Here is a 17,565-nt window from a genome sequence, read left to right on the forward strand (position 1 = left end):
TTGCCTTGACAATACCCCTAGGTCAGTGTAGTAGGAGAATAATTGGTGTGCTTGCAAAGTAGCATCTGAAATTGGTTTCCATCATTTCACGCAGTGGGGCTGCGCAACTCCTAAGAAATGGCTTAAAATCCTTCCTGGATTTCTAATGCCCTGTAACTATTATGTGGCTTTTGGAAATGAAAGGAAGAAAGCAGGGAGCTGACTCTGTCCTTCCAACTGTATTTTCTTTTTGCATGTTTATATACAGTGTACATGTAGAGCCCAAGTGAACAGGAGCTCTGAGCTGCATCCAAGAGCGTGCTTAGGCTTGGACCCAAACATGGGTGAATTGGGTGGCCTCCCGGGGCCTGGACAAAAAGGAGGCCCAAAAATGAAAAAAAAAATTACAATTGCAACAAAAAAGTTTTAATATTGCATCTGTAGGGGACTGGCAATGTTATTGAGAACGAACTGTTTAAAGACATCCATACCACTGATGCGATAAAGGCTTTTGCAACAAAAAATGTCTATGAAATGCTGCAGAGCAGTGAAGGGGGCCCGATACTAAAAGTTTGCCCGCAGGCGCCAAGAGCCTAGGTGCAGCACCGCTTAGGCAGTGGACAGGAATAACTGCTGTAAAAGGGAACGGATGGAGAGCTGGTGCTCAGGAGCACGTATCAGGATGCGATGATGTAACCGTCGTAGCTACATGCTGTTGTGGAAGTACGAGTGAGCTTAATCAGTCCTGTTAACTTAGACCCAGAATCAAGCCTGCTCCACAACCAGCAAACACAGATATCCATTTAACTATTACATCTGTCCATACCCCCAGGGCATGGCCATGTTCTGTGGATGAAATTCTGATTGCGTAGCTCATTTGCTAGTTTTGCAGCAGGGCCCCTCCTTTGCCTTATGAACACGTAAAGCCCAGCAGAGTAATCTGTCTCCGAGTTCGTACAGTGCTCTCATCATTGTGGTATTTGAGCCAGTCACACATGTATTAAAGCAGGCCATTTTTCTACCTATTAGCTTCAGACGGTTTTTTGGCCTCACTTTGATTAACTGTAAAATTAGCATAATGACATTTACCTCCCTCTCAGGCATTGAGTGAGATGTAGTAATCACTGTAGAGCAATGCAAGATCCTGGCATGACAAATCCAGACGTGGAGTTTTGCAAGATGAAGAAACGTCTATTTGGCTACAGGCCTGTGTGCCAGGGAAGTCAGCAGCCGCCACAATTCGGTTTGCCTGAGTGACAATATGGTTTGTGCAGAGGGGAAGGTTAGGAGTAAGGTAGATGCTGCCCACTTGCAGGCCACATGCGATTGCAACAGGATTTTTCCTCTGCAAAGTCCAAAGCCAAGGTTGAAAGCATGGTTTTCTTTAGACAAGGCAGGGAGGAAGACTCGCCTCAGCTCTTTGCTAAGAAGTTCTTTCTGCTTAAATCCCATTGCCAGCCACTTGCCCATCTCTTCTGATTTTCTGACCTCCCCACTGTGTTGGGACAGAGAATGAATTAATTTCCCGCACAGCTGGCCTGGCTGCAAATCTCTCCACTCCAGAAAGACAACTGGAGTCTAGTAGCTTAAACTCTTCTTTGCCAAGTTTTGAATTATGTATGCATGGCTCTCCGTGTCTAAAAGGCGATGGTTCGTATATCAAGTGCTCCAATAAGCAATACACAAGCAAAAAGGAGGTCTCGGGATCAAGGACAAGATACGTTCTCTAACATTACAGTTGCTGTGACAACTTTTAAGTGCCTCCTTTGAAGGGGACACTCTGATACGATGAGGCCGTTGGAACTGAAAGCTGAAGATTTTACAGAATGTATTTGAAGCTTTTTCATCATATTAATTAAACAACTTGCATTCCTTTAAAAAAAAAAAAAAAAAAAAAACCTCTCTGAAAACCAACGACCATGAAGAGATAATTGCAGTTCATGGTGAGCATGCCTCAGTCTGGGGAACTGTTTATCCTAGAAAGATTAGTGGCAAAGCACCCATTGAAATTGTGTTTGTTTTAATGATGCTAAAAATTGAGTCCTAAATTGAGTCTTCCCAGGCCCTTCTATTTTAAAGACTACCTGTTTCCCAGGAGCATATTTCAAAATGCCAGGGATATACTAAATGTTGTTTTCTAAATAGAAATGGAAATGTACTGTTCAAATAAGAGAAAGGGAGAGAAATCACTGTAGTCCATGGCAGTGCAGCTTCTCCTCTGAAGGCAGGATAGTTGGAAAAGTAAACACTTTGCTAAACACAGCGGGTGGCTAATTACATTCAAACTATCATTTTTAAATAGGAAACAAGGTTTGGGATATATCTTCTGGGGTCCCTAAAGGGGATACTTGTATCCAAAACTGGTGCAAGATGCTGTCATAACTCCAAAAAAAGTACTTAAAGAGGGATAATCTGCCCATTTAAAAATTATAATAATAACGTGAACCAAAGGCATTGTCAACCATGAGATGTTCAGGCTATTTTGCACATTCAAATGGTATAAACCTTATGTTTCCACCATTCCCCATTTCAGCGTGAAGTTTCCTGTCTTCCTTTTTCTCATATACCATGGGGATTTTTTTTGCCTGAAATGATTTTCAGGAAAAAAGTGTGCAGATTGTACTACACATGTTCAGCTGTGGGGAGGGATGGAAAATCTTATTCAGGAAAATCCTTAAGCCTGCAAGACATGACCTAGGCCCCCTCTACACATGCAGGTAAAGGCTGCAGTGGGATCTAATGCGCAATATGCACAATTGTGCCTCCTGCCGTGCCAGGTGCATGGCAAGAAGAATGATTGTGGGATTGTGCATTAGATCCCATCACACCTTATTTGCCAGTGCAGGGAGAGCCGGATCCTGGGCTCCTAGACCCCCTCTGCTGACAGAGCTCTCAGCTGTGGGGACCACGTGCAGCCAGGGCTGAGGCTCACAGCTGATGGTATTCTCGGTCCTTGGTGTGCCCTACCAAGAGTCCCATCAGCTGCAGGACTCAGCCCTGGCTCCACGTGTGGCACACCAAGAGTCTCATAAACTGTGGGGCTTTCCGAACTAGCAGCTGTGAGGTGCTACTGCAATCTCCCAGCCTTAGCGGTGCATTGTACTTGGCTGGGAGATCGCAGCAGCTGCAGTCTCCCAGGCATAGACTCCCTACACATGCAAATGAAAGCTGGATAGAAACCAGCTATAAAGTTCTTACATATTTTCAAGCAATAATTTTATGGCTAGTTGGAACTTTTTAAGGCCCCTTAGTTAATTTGCATGTGCAGCCAAATTTAAATGTATTGCACAATTCACAAGTTAATTGCATAATAGATATAATTTGTAGAGGGGGCCACAGATACAAAATGCTTTTGAAATAGGCCAGGTATCTGCTCTCAGATGCATGAGTCCTGGCAACATCAGTGAAAGTTGCATCCCCGCTCAGGTTGTGATGGCAGACGCTAGCACAGTATCTTTTAATAGTTTTTGGTGTCTTTCATCCTAATAGACCTGGATGCACAACTATACACATTTTTTCTTATGTTGCACTAGTGTAGGGTGAAGACCCTGGCTTGCATATCAGCATAGCTACCTTACATAGGACAGGAAGCAAAGGAAAATGTAATCTAGTTAAAACTGCATGCAGCAAATTAGCCTGCTCTAGACACTTCCTGGCTACTATTGGACAATTCAGCAGCTGGGGGAAACCCAGTATATCAGAAGGCAGAGTTGCATGCTTAGAAATACCTATGTAGTGTCCTTGAGCAGAACCATTAGTTATCCATGTCCAAGTCCGTTTCAAAATTAGGGCCTGATTCTTCATATGCACGGGGATACTTAAGCGTGCATTAAATAAGCCTGTTTTTATGACCCAGTGAAGTGTAGCCCTAAAGTCACACTTATATTCAAGCATATGCTTAAGTGGTTTCTCAGAGGACTGAGTTTCACTGATCAACTGTGAAAAACAAGAGAACTCCCTTCCCCAGCTGCAAGGGCAAAGCTTTCTTTTTGAATTTGACTTTTTGTGGGCCAGAGAAAGATTACCTTCTGCAGAGATTTCAGGGAGGATAAAGGACAGTCTCTGGCAATGGGATGTCCTCTGCCTTCTCGTTTTCCAAGTTACTTTTTTAGTCACGGTCTATGCTTGAAAGCATCATTTAGTAAGGGCTTTTTAAAAATATTTTAAATTTCTTTTCCCCTAGGTATTTTAGAATATTTTTACTTGCTCTTAAATCGTCAAGGATTTGGGGCTTGCTTTAGAAGAGCTCCGTTCCTTCCTCTCACAGAATCCATCCATCATGCTAATCTGCTGTGCTTTCCAGAATTAACCCAAGGAAGCTGAAAAAGCATCTCCAAAACTGCTGAGACTGATTGAATGTCCAGCCCAGTCCAGGTATTACGTCTGGAGGCTTGCAAAGTCTTCTGAGTTAACCAGCATGACGGAGAACTGAGTTCAGCTCTGCAAATTCTCACTGATTGTTCATTAATATTAATCTAAACTTAGGCCAGTGCCCATTATCCCGGGAATGTGCGTGATTAAAAGTATGGTTCAACAGCCCTCACGTAGCATGCTGGTATTTCATTGAACCCCATGGGACTACTCCAGTAAGTAAGCAGCACTCACATTAGCAGTTGCAGCATTGGGCCCTATGCAAATTCTGATTTTTTTAAAAAAGGTCTCAAACATGTACTCATTTGTGCACTTGACAGTTGTTTCTGCTTACTACCCGATACAAATGCCATTTATACGAGGGGTGGACAATTATTTTGGGCAGAGGGCCACTTACTGAATTTTGGCAAGCCATTGAGGGCTGCATGACAGGCAGCCAGGGGCAGATAAATATTAATTTTCTAAATTTTTTAGGGGTCCCGCAGGCCGGATACAATGGCCTGGTGGGCTGTACCCGGCCCCCAGGTGACAGTTTGCCCACCCCTGGTTTAGAGGAATCTTGCAGCATCCTGGCTAGAAAAACAGACCTCATTATACATTCAGTTCTGGGGAACGGTCCTGAAAATCCAGCTCTGATTTTATGGGGTAACCATAAGAACACTTCCAAATATAAGTGCCTGCAATGAGTGGGAAAAAAATAGCAATCACTCAGAGTCAAAGGAAACCATTTGATCTGGTAATATTGCTGCCCTGGTGGCTTTCTTAATCTGTTGTTTCTTGTTTAGGCAGCATCCCTTCCTTTAACTGACAAAGTACTTTTACTTTCTCTTGTTGCAAAAGCATTTGGTGTTTGAAATAAGAACACAAAGCAATTTAAGGAGAATGGTAACTAGAGAAATAAGTTTTAAGCTTTGATTTGAAGTGGAATAACTTATCAAGCACAAAACTCTCATGGTGAAGAATCCTTCCAGAAAAAAGTTATGTGCCCAGCCTCTGGGATGGCAAACAATAGGAGTGCAGACAAAACATACATGAAATGGAGATATTACATAGGCTGTTTACTGAAGCAAAATGGAAATACAGAATCCAAAGGACCTTAAACACCAGTCAGGAGGATATTAGGTTGAAGGTGTATCAGAAAGCAGAGAAGCCAATGACTGCATGTAAGGACCTGAGTAACATGAGAAGAATGTTAACAGTGAAAGACCAACTGACCTGCAGAATTCAAAGTAAGATGTAATTTGGCTAGCTACAAAGTTGGCAGACTGGCAAAAAGACTTACGATAGTCCAGCCGGGAAATTATCCACACAGCATTAACAAATATACATCAACAACAGTTAGCTAGAACTAATTCACTTAGGCTACTAGCTGCTTCTGTGTAACTTATAGAGTCTGATTTGCTCTGACTGACAAAGCAATCATGTAAGGACCCAGGCTATAGAGGGACCCAGGCTGAGCAGCTACACTGGGATGGGGCATGTGTGCTCAGCAGATGTCTCACTCTCTTATTCTCAAATCTTGCCTGCCACAACTTGGTGTAAAGGTATTAGGAGGTGGGACCTGGTTGGAGAGAGAGAGATGGGTGAGACCAGTGTGAGTCACGCCATCTGTCAATCTTCCATGGGGGCTCCACCTCCCCTACACTCCACCCCTTTCCACTCAGATGTTTCTGACAATGGTTGATGTGGACACCTAGCTGTACTGGTCATCTGGCCTCATTGTTCAAGCCAAGGAATCTGTAACAGAAAGAAAACTGTGTTCCTGGCGTCAGTGTCTCTTGGCTGCACCCTCCACTTTCTGCGGCAGTTTTGGGTCAGCAATGCATGGCCTGCATAAAGAAATACATAAAGTAACTTAACTTAAATAGCAATATCCAAGCCTGCTTCAGGCTTTTCCTTGGCCAGGCAGTGTGTCTTGGTTGGCTTTCCTCAGGCAGCCTAAACTCTTCAGGGTTTGCTCTGTGCACAAGTTTAGTCAAAGTGAGCTGGTCCATCCTGGGCTGAAGCCTTTTGGTAAGGTGGGGCCAGGGCGTCATGAACCCCAGAGTAGGCCCTAAAGGTACCTGACCTCTTACAGCAGAATGATAGTCAGGAACCCTTCCAGAGAACTGTGCTGATCCAGGTCTTTGGCCCTGGGTTTTCTGTCTCTGGAGAGGAATGCAATGAGTCAGCATTGCCTGTGCATCCATTTCCCCATCCTGGGGTCAGTGCATTCTTAGGTAAGGGACCCTGGGCTGGTTTGAACCAATCCAGACCCTTGTTTGTGCCCACATGCCCTGACACTGCTGACAGGTGCTGAGAGCCCCAGATGGGCCCATTAGTTTCATAGTTGGTAGGGTCAGAAGGGACCTGAGCAGATCATCAAGTCCGACCCCCTGCCATTGCAGGAAAAAGTACTGGGGCCAGACGATCCCAGCAAGGTGTACATCTAGCCTCCTCTTAAAGACCCCCAGGGTAGGAGCCAGCACCACTGCAGATCCTAGCCACCCTGATAGTGAAGTCGCACCTCCTGATGTCTAGTCTGAATCTACCCTCTGCCAGGTTGTGACCGTTATTTCTAGTCACTCCTGGTAGTGCTCAGGAGAACAGGGACTCCCCGAATGCCTGCTGGTCCCCCCTGAATAGTTTGTAAATGACCACTAGCTCCCCCCTCAGCCTTCTCTTGTGGAAGCTGAACAGGCTCAGGTCCCTTAGCCTCTCCTCGTACGGCCTGCCCTGCTGCCCCCGATCATGCGAGTGGCCCTCCTCTCCATGTTGTCCACATCCCCCCTGAAGTGTGGCGCCCAGAACTAGATGCAGTACTTCAGCTGTGGCCTGACCATTGCCACATAGAGGGGGAGGATCATCTCCTTGGACCTGCTTGAGAAGCATCTGTGGATGCATGACAAGGTGCAGTTGGCCTTCCTGACTGCATCCCCACACTGCCGGCCCATGTTCATTTTGGCATCAATAATGACTCCAAGATCCTTTTCTGCCTCTGCACTGGCAAGAAGGGAGTTCCCCATTCTGTAGGTTCTTCCTCCCCAGGTGCAGCACCTTGCACTTGTCAGTGTTGAGTCCCATTCTATTCTCGTCCGCCCACCCCTGTAACCTGTCTAGGTCTGACCGTAGCCTGTTCCTCCCTTCTAGCATGCCTACTTCCCCCCCACATCTTAGTGTTGTCTGTGAATTTGAACAGGGTGCTTTTTACCCCCTTGTCCAAGTCACTGATAAAGATGTTGAACAGTGCGGGCCCGAGGACCGAGCCCTGCGGAACCCCACTGCCCACATCCCTCCAGGCCGAAAATGACCCGTCCACCACCGCTCTCTGGGTGTGCCCTCCAGCCAACTAGTGACCCATTTGACTGTGTAGGTGTCGATGCCACAGTTCCCTAGTTTTTTAATGAGAACAAGGTGAGAGACGGTGTCGAAGGCCTTCTGAAAGTCCGGAAAGACTATGTCCACTGCTACCCCTGCATCTAAGGATTTTGTAACCTGGTCATAGAAGGCCACCAGGTTAGTCTGACAGGTTGGCCACCAGGTTGGCTCCTACACCTGTTACCTCTGGGTCCTAGGCAACGTCTTCTGTGCTGGCTGCCAGCCTTCTTCCTAAGCTGTGGCCCAAGACCATGTGGGGCTGGGGTGTGGACCCCATTCTGGGAGCAGAGTCTGGGGAGTAATTCACTCAAAAGTAGGAAGGGAGAGGAACCGTGATGTGAATTCTTCCCTAGGCTTTCCTAACGCTTATCGCATTCCTGGAATTCTTTACCAGGAGAGCCCCCGAGGAAGTCCATTGTACTTTAAACCTGCCCTTCCAAGGTGGGACCTGTAATTGAAGGTGGAAGTGCCAAAAAGGTTCCAGAGAGGATGGAGCTGGACTGTTCTCAGTGGGGGCAGATGACAGAACAAGGAGCAATGGGCTCAAGTTGCAGCAAGGGAAGTTAGGTTAGATATTAGGAAAAGCTTTCTCACTGGAAGGGACTGGAACAGGTTGCCCTGGGAGGTGGTGGACTCTCCATCCTCCGAGGCTTTTAAGATCCAGCTAGACAAAGCTTTGGCTGGGATGATCTAGTTGGGATGGTCCTGCTTTGAGCAGGGGCTTGGACTAAATGATCTCCTGATGTCTCTTCCAACCCCCCCTATGATTCTGTTTTATTTATGGGTTATGGGCAGCGCTGTTTGAAATTCAGAATTTCCATTTCATGGAAGATTTTGACATAATTCACTATAAGATGGTTTGGGGTGCAATTCTATGTCTTTGAAATCTGCCAAATTCTAAAAGTGGATGATTTCAAAAGAATTGTTTAGAAATCTCCTTTTAAGAAATGGGAAATATTTTGGAATTTTGAAATGTTGCTTAAAATTGAATTGTATAGTTTTAATTTTTATATTTTCATTACTTTTTTGAGAAGCCAATAGTATTAGTATGCGCTGGCACTTCTAGTGTCAGGGAATAGTCTCTTTTGAAATCATTAAGAGTAACTGCCAGTTAGAGCAGTGGTTAATCTTTTTTTTGCTGAAAGTACCTGCTGGTTCAGTTCCTATGAATAATCGTGAATAGATACCTGCTTCTGCTTTAAAAATAAACTAAATATTTCAATTATTATACTATGCCAGGACACCGGAGTGTATAGTATATACTAATGTGGCCAGAAATGAAGCAGAGTGCTGCCAGACTGACAAAGTAAACCTATATATGTATTAGCATTAGCAGATTCAAAAGAAATTCATTTACGATTCACATGTGCGGATTCAACACATTCATATGCCCCACCAGTTTCTGCCCAGCTCTGGCTGTGGGTGCATAGGGCTGTTCAGAAGGGGGATCAAGAGGTGCCATGACTCAGGGAAGAATGGGAGTTGGTCAAGCCATAGAGGAGGTACAGAAACTCAGAGGGCTCCTCTGTACCCTCCCTTTGGTGAATGGAGGTGAGGGGTATGGGAAGAGATTCCTTCTTTATTTCCTCCAGCTGATTCCCAAACTCTTAATCAAAGTCCTTGGGCTCAAGGGGTTTATTTTAGCTAGTGCTTGCTAATGCAAACATATAATACTAATATTAAGAAAGCACAATCAACCAAGCCAGAAACAGCTTAATATAACTGCCAGGGTCATGCAGAAAGGAGGCATTGCACAGAAACAAATCATGCAACATAATGTATTTGAAGTAGCTCAATGAGTTCTTCCTAATGGGCTAACAAGACAATCCCAGGGACAGTACTGCAAAAAAGGTGGTTAAGCCTGGCATTCAGAAAATATCACAAGATTACAGCTTTAAGATTATTACATGATTGAGTCATTTATTCTATTCTCCATTCACCTTAAAATCCCATTACTATTGTTCTTTTTATAGCCTCAGTTACAATAATGAGGTTTTGCATCCCTCACACACTCATCGGAAAGCAATAGCATACACTGCTCCTCTGACCTTTCATACAAGTCTGAAATTTGCTTGGTCAGTCATTCCTATCCTCTTTTACAGTATCCACATGGTTGAACTGAACTACTTTACAGAATAGTTAAAAGGTGCAACCCTATCACATTCTGTTCTCTTGGTCATACACCAGAGGTCAGGGGGATGCTGGTGTCTCGGTCAGTAATTGTAATAAAATCTTGTTTTCTTGTTTAGCAGCAGAGGATACAACCGTGGATGCATTTGTCCCATCAATCCCACCGGTAATCCCATGGTTATGTACCCTGGGTAAAACACTCATTCAAAAGGCTAGCACAGGCACCATTTAAATTCCAAGTAAGTCCTATTTTGAGAGTAAGCCTCAGTGGGAGCATAAGTAGTTACTGCATATTTAGTTTAGTACTTCCTTAATGAAATACTATAGAAGTGCCAGAAAAGCCCCACTAAAACTCCTCATCTATACAGCTGTTGGGTGAACCAGGTTCAACTAACGCAATGCCTCTTCGGGGTGTGTGCTGGGCTTGGTGCAGGAGCATGCTGAGTTTCAAGTAAAGCGCCATTTTTCTTTTTTAACGTCTGTAAGCAGCCTGTGTGTGCCAGAGCCTGCCACACGCCCTAGAAGGCTGTGTTGGAATTTTGCCTGCGTTTCAATGAACGTTCATCAGAACAGTGATGTTTGCATGAGATGTTCAGTTTCAACAAATCAGCATTTTCCCATGTTACTGGGAAGTTCCTGTCTAGCTCTGCTTGCACAGTTGTATTTTCCTGTATCTGATTTCAACCTTCCTAATAAATGACCCACATAAGTTAAAGAGAGTTGAGAGCAAGGGTAAAGACTTCTGAATAAAATCAGCATCTACCGATACAAAAACTCATCACCCCAAAGTGTTTATTTCCCTTAATTTCCTTGTCAGTTTTTACTACTTGTCTGCTCAATCAGACTGTAAGTAAATGTCCAGCGACCTAAATATCCATATTCTCTATTACTTTTCTGGATTGTTATATTTTAGTACTCTATCAGTCTAAAATGAGGCAGCTGTGATAAGCTGTACAGGGAAAAATGTGCATTTTAGAATTACTTGCAAGTGTTGGAGCTAACCACCTTCTGCAGAGCCACAAAAGGTTAATTACAGCTCACTTTCACTTGACCCAAATACCTGGGTGGATCACTAGCCATCCTGCCCAATGAGTTTGACAGAAGAAATATTCTAAAATTGCATCTCAGGTTTGTCTGGCAAGTGACAATGGCCAGTGCTGGGATGTTTTAGCGTTGTTTTGTACATTTTAGATTGGAATATGGCCACTTTAAGCTTCAGAACAAAACTGCCCACCAGGTAGCATTCATGAGGAGATAGCATTTCTGTTAGCTCAGATATTCATCAACAATTTAAAAGTGTCTTGTGCATAAGGTACCAGGCAAGGTGAAAATAAATAAAATGAAGGCAAAAATCATTCTGGGACTGAGGCAGTGGGCTTGAGGATGAATCTAAAGCCATGTCTACATGGTAAACTAGGTGTGAGAAGCAGGGGCACCTTCAAGTATGCTGTGCTGCTGCAAGCATGCTGCCCTCTAGACCACTAGGGGCATTTATATACATACCTTCTCTTTTGGCGACATGCAGATCTGCCGCTTCTGAGCAGACTTGATTAATCATGTGAGCTGGCTTTCACTGTGTTGCACCGTGTGTGCAGCTGTATAAGCAGCGAAATGCCGCCCAGAAAATGGTGGCAGTGTGCCTTTGAACTAAAGCACCTCTGAGGTATTTTAGTTCAAAAGCACACCACCATTTTCTCAGCGCTGATGCGCATTTCACCACTAATACAACCACAAGTGTCACAGTGCCAGGCACTTTTCAAAGCACCCAGCGCTTGTACGTGTAAAAATGCCCTAGATTAGTATAGGTAGATAGAGCCGTACCCTGCTGTGGATGAGCTAATTAGCATGGGGAGAAACTAATTGGTACTATCAGTGAGCAGCTAATAGACCCTGTTAGCCATGGTGCCTACCCACATGGCACATTTACATTGGTGTAATTTGCATCCGTTTTGTATGCTGCTTAATGACACCAGGAGTGGGCAGCTGGGCAGCTCATTGCAGGGTTGCAGATTGTGAATTTCTGTTACTGTACTGTGCCGTTAAGTGGTGCAAGCTGGTAGCAGCCTGGTCTTTCAGGTGTCATTCTACTGAATTTGGTGCAGTTGCTGTTAGGATTTATCTTGTCTATCCATTCTGCATTTACAGGAGTGCAAGGTTAGCTACGCTGGTGTACGTGTGTTGTGTATTCAGTTCTTAAAATCTCTGAAATCTGGAAACCAAGCCTGCTGATTTTCTTATGAGTAAAATTAAAGTCCTTTTCCCCCTTAATTTAGCACTTTTCCTGCCCACTGTCATCTTAAACACCTAAATATTTAGAATATTTAGAATAATAAAATATTCTAAAATTTAGGTTTCTGCCATGCCACTTAGCTATTCCAGTGATTGGATCTTGATGTTTATCTGTCCTCCTTTGAGTTTTCTTAAATATTTCTGTCTTGTGTTGATTCTAACAAAGCTCCCTAGACTGGTTTTGTGATTTAGAATCACTACTGTTCATCCCATTAAAGGCCTTAATTAATGTGCTTAAAAATTCAAGACAGTTGCAACACAATGAAAGGGAGAAGCAAGTCATTTGGATATATTGAGTCTAATTTGTTACGTAGCCTTTTACTTATATCACTCCCAGAAGAGTTTCTCCTAGGAGAGCAAATGTCTGTGCATGCTGTGGCTTCTCTCAGAAGAGAACATCTTTCAGCCTCCTCTCCTCCCTCCCTCTCCCATGGGAGATAATGTGTCACTTGCTGGACTCTGCTGCCCCACCTTGGAGCAGGACACGCCTCCTTCCCAATCCCAACATTATGTTGCAGGAAAACACAAGCTAACCATGGGCAGTCTAAGTCAGCCAATCAGAGCTAGGTATTACTGCCATCTGTTGCCAGGCAGACTAAGGGAGCCTGCAGAGCATATTGAGATGTGTGCACAGGCCAGGCCACGTCACCCCTCCTCCCCCAGCTGCACAATGTCAGCACTGCAAGCTCTCTTCATGGCTTCAGCATTCAGAAGTCTGCACATGTGGCTCTGGGTAAATTTCTGACAGACGTTCAGTTTCTCCAGGGAGTGTCCTGGCTCTCTCAGGAGAAATCACAAGTATGCAGATGTTCATAATTTTTCTCCCAGAGTAAAAGTGGCCACTCTGGGAGAAAATAGCTAGGAAACAACCCAAGTGAAGTGGCTCCTGGGAGAATCTCTGTAAGGAGACTGAATGTATGTTCAGGCAGTCTACCAGGAGAACAAACCTGGGAGAATTCTTCCAGATTATTTGAATGTATGGGAACATTCTGTGAATTTGAGCCTGGGGTCCATTTTAAGATCCTTATGAAATATTGTGATTTTTTAAAAATATTTTCTTACTTTCTAACTACTGGTATAGAAGGAAAATCTCCAAAACCGCTTTGGAAAAAAGTCATTGCTTTACCTTCTATATATAACATTTACATATAATATTGTAAAATCCAATTCCCTCCCTCCCCTTGAGAGAGAAACATTCATTACAGCACTTTTCCAACAAGGATGTAGAAAGCACTTACCTTGTTGGTCACAGCATTGCTAAATAATTACCAGCATGTAGATATGAAATCAGCAACGCAATAACATTGTAAGAAGGATAATGCCAAATAGTGATTTATTATGTTTAAAGATAGCTTTTTATTCCTTGGAGGCATGCGTTTGAATATAATAGACTATATTTTCTGTTGGCATAGTTTGATTGTCATGCAGTGGCATTAGTAGCAGAGAACATGGTCCAGTATTTCTATCATTCTATCATTTTTTTCTCCTCTCTGTCCAGCCAATTTGCTACCAGCATTTGAGTGTTTTCATGTATGAACCTGCATGAGCTTGTTGTCCTTTACCCTAGATGTTGCTTTTTAACAAAATTGTCTATATAGCTTGCAAAGTACTGTGAGTTCCTTTGGGATAAAAGATTTTTATGAGTAGTTTCATTGTTCTGCATCTGCTAGCTCAGCAGTATCTAACAATTTCTTAGCAACAGAAGACTATATTTTCAAGTGCAAGAGAAAACCTGAAGAATATTGTACACTGTGTTAACACAGTTTTAAAGTAGAAAACCCCCTTTGTGTTAAAATGACATGCTAAAATCTCTTATGGCGGATTCTTTGAGTGCCCCTTTTCCTTCATGGTACATATGCACAGTGTCCACTAATGTCAGCGAGGATATTGTACATGTTTGGAGGGCAGAAATTCTGGGTGAAATTCTGACCTCATGCAAATTCAATGATTCAGGGATTTTCTCCAGGGAAGATTTCTCCCCAGCTTCCTTTCTGTTTTGTGTTGCTGCAAAACATAATCTACCACAAAGACATGCCATAGAGGTCCCAATTACTAATTATTATTACCACAGTCATGTGGCAGAGGTTCAGCAAACACTGACTCCACTGGCTACTGTTGCATCTTTCTTTCTTTTTTTTTCTTTAAAGGCCATGTGCAAATTTATTTTTTTTTGGATGACAGCAGCTCCCAGTTAGGATCCAGGTTCAACAGATATTGGGTAAAACAATGGCCTTAGCATCAGATTGCTTCCCATCTGAGTTACACGTGTGACTGGGTCTGGTTTGCAAGCCAGGGCCTTGATTCTGCTCTTGGGTTAGTTCCTATGGGTCCTCAAACCAAAAGAGCTGTATGTGGGTAGAGAGTACTTACTCCTATAGTCCAGAAGAAGAAAGACATATGTTACTAGTAGATTTTATACAATACTGATTTTGAAATTATACTGTTGTAACTCATGCCCTAGGAGATTACATTAGTCCTATGTATATTTGGGGAAAAAATCCTGCTTAGAGCTTGTATTTACACTGAAATTCTGAATGCATACTGTGACCCACACTAGAAGACATTTGTTTATGAGCTTTATTCATATAAAGAAAGAAGGATTCTGTTTTATGATCCTGTGAAATTCTCTTTCTTACTAACACACAGCTTCATTTTTTTTTCCTGGATGTTTAAGCTGTAAACATAAAATTTAATGCACATGACGTTTGATTCATGCAGAATTTAATTTTTCCTAGTATAAAAGCCTGATGTAGGTTATGTAGCAGCATTATATTATTTTTGTCGCTTAAGTCGTGTCCATTGAGGAACGCAGAATTTTCCCCTGGGGTCAGTTGTTCACCGTTTGCTACTAAGTAAAAAACCAAACAAACTACAAAATGTGGTACGCATAATTCACATCGTGCGCTATATTGTTCCCCTCTGCTCCTCCCTGACCTTTTATCCATTTTTTTAAAAATTAATCTTGTTGCTGTCTTTAAGGTTTCTGACAGATGCAACTCCATCTTCGTTAATGGCAAGGAGATGAAAAGTAAAGTGGATACCATTGTTAACTTCACTTACCAGCATTTTACTACCCAGCTAGAAGTGACAGTGTGGGCTCCACGGCTTCCTCTGCAGATAGAGATCTCAGATACAGAGCTCAGCCAGATCAAAGGCTGGAGGATACCAGTCAGCTCCAATAAAAGGTATGAGGGCAGTAGTTCCAGGACCTAAATGCATGCACTTGGCTTGGGATTTGATAATTCAGTACATTCATTTATGGGTTATTTTTCAGAATCCAGAACATTTTGTTTTCAAATAAATTGTAGTGCCTGCCTTGACCTTAATTCTAACACTCAGGGCAATGTCGGGGAAAATACTGTCCTCAGTTGTATCCTGTGAAACTCAGTGAAACTAATGGACATGATTGGTGTATAAGTGAAGTCCAAATCTCTATATGGCTTTTACTTGCTGTGCCCCATCTAAGTGAAAGCTGGCTGCATGCCTACTCTGAAGAAGGAGAGTGGACCTAACCATCAGACATACAACAATAAGTATGTTGAACAGAGCACTTGGAGACACAGGATAAAACACAGGCACATTAGGAAAGATACACATCTAAGTAGAGGGCTGGGTATGTAAAATACTTGAGTTCTAATGTAAGATCCAAATCCCCGAGTCCGGGTTTAATTCTCGTTGTGTTAAATCACTTGCAATACTGGCCTCAGCTTGCCCACCTTTAAAATCAAGTAGTATTTTTGCATTTCACAGTGGTGTTGCAAAAATGATTTATGGTCTAACTCTACATGCAATGAATAGCACCTTACTCCTAGTCACCTATTTGCAATTAATAACACATTACTGGACTGTTGTGTTGAAACTATTGCATAGAAAAAACCCAAGAGTTGGTCATCCAAATACTGACATTTGCCTTGCATACTTCATTGTAGTAGCAAAATTCTGAATGCGGTTATGTGTATAGACAATATTTCAACTGTGGAAGCTTAGGTCCTTGCTCATTTTTCCTTATGTTTGACATGCATGCAGCTCAGTAAGGCCTTTTATATCGTTTACACAAAATTCTGAAGTGAAGGTGGCATTTTCCATTAGATTCCCCTCTCCATCTCTTTTTGCCTAAAGAACACAAGTGCAGTTTCTTTAACCTTTCTGAATATAGATGAGGTTCTTATTTCTGTGGATTATTTCAGTTGACCTCTGCTGCCTCCTTTCTTCATTACTGTAATACACTAAAGGGCTCCCATAATAGACTCACCCACTATCTACTTATTTTGCTTGAGCCAGAATCAGTTATTTCTAAATTCACAACAAGCAGCTGTATTGCACTTTGCTTGATCTTGTTTCTCTCGCTTTGTCCCATTAGTCTGGCTGATTTGTTAGATTTCTTTTTTTACCATTAAGATCAGCCAATTCAGAATATGTTCTCAAAAGCCATTTTCAGTGACTTACAACTTTGTCCACGCTTGTGTCCAAAGTACTGACTTATTGTAGCAGCATGCGCCATGACGCACCACCATTACTAACATGCTGCTAATGCATAGATCCAAAATTCTTTCTCAAATCACCAGCTATATCAACACAAAGATGGAGCTACCTGAGCATATGTAAAATCTTGCAGGTGAAAAAGGGGTAAAGCAGCAGGACATTTGAAGATGCATCAAGCTGTGTACAAGCGGGTTCTACAGCTGAGCTCAAAGAAGCATTACTTAGCTGATCTGACTGAGGCAAGAAAGCTTTGAGGTTTCATAAAATACTATCTTCTGATAAAGTGACTGCTGGTGGAATAGTGGAGGGGGGGAAAAGGATTCCTGAGGGTTTTTTTCTCCTCTCTTACCCTTCTCCGAGTACCCGTGATGCAATGGCCACGGTTTATACGAGTAACTAGATTAAAAACTTTGAGGAATATGACTGTGTTGGTGAATTTGAGATGTTGACAAATACTCTGAGAGCATGGCATGACACCAGATCAGATTTGTAATGCAAAGGAAAAACAAGTTTCTGGCAACAGCATACCATGCTGCTGAAACACCACCACAGCTCCAGTGAAAGGGCCTTCTGTTGGCCTCGCTCAGGAAGAGCCTAAAGGCACCTACCAGCAAAGGTAGATAACGAGGGGTAGTGGGGTGTCTTTCCTAGACTGTCTGGCAAATAAGCTCAATAGAAGAGGACTGATGATCAATCTTTGGTCTGGTCCAGAACCAGAGTCTTCACCCCTTGGTCTGTGCACCAGATGTGCCCCGCAGAACCATGTTGTTTGGCCCATGGGGCTCCCCAGAGGTCTGGAAATTGGGCGGCAGAGGAGCGGTGGCAGCACTAATGGCTGTTCCTTTGTTGCCAAATATCCAGACCCATGGAGAGCCAGCCCTAGAGGCTTGATAACATGGCCCTGTACACCACATCTTATCAGTGTGTGGCCACACATGGGTGCATGGGGTCAGGCTG

The 17,565-nt window shown here is 43.2% G+C and overlaps 1 protein-coding gene across 1 annotated transcript in view; it reads left to right on the plus strand.

Moving 5' to 3' along the window:
* TMEM132B (transmembrane protein 132B) overlaps positions 1-17,565 on the plus strand; it is a 334,288-nt gene that overhangs the window by 299,635 nt on the left and 17,088 nt on the right. The window contains exon 6 of the mRNA XM_019539385.1: positions 15,106-15,311. Within this exon, the coding sequence (XP_019394930.1) occupies positions 15,106-15,311 (206 nt within the window). The remainder of the gene's footprint in view (positions 1-15,105; positions 15,312-17,565) is intronic.

The sequence above is a fragment of the Crocodylus porosus genome, unplaced genomic scaffold (genome assembly GCF_001723895.1).
Source record: "Crocodylus porosus isolate Cpor-Errol unplaced genomic scaffold, CroPor_comp1, whole genome shotgun sequence".
Lineage (NCBI taxonomy): Eukaryota > Metazoa > Chordata > Crocodylia > Crocodylidae > Crocodylus > Crocodylus porosus.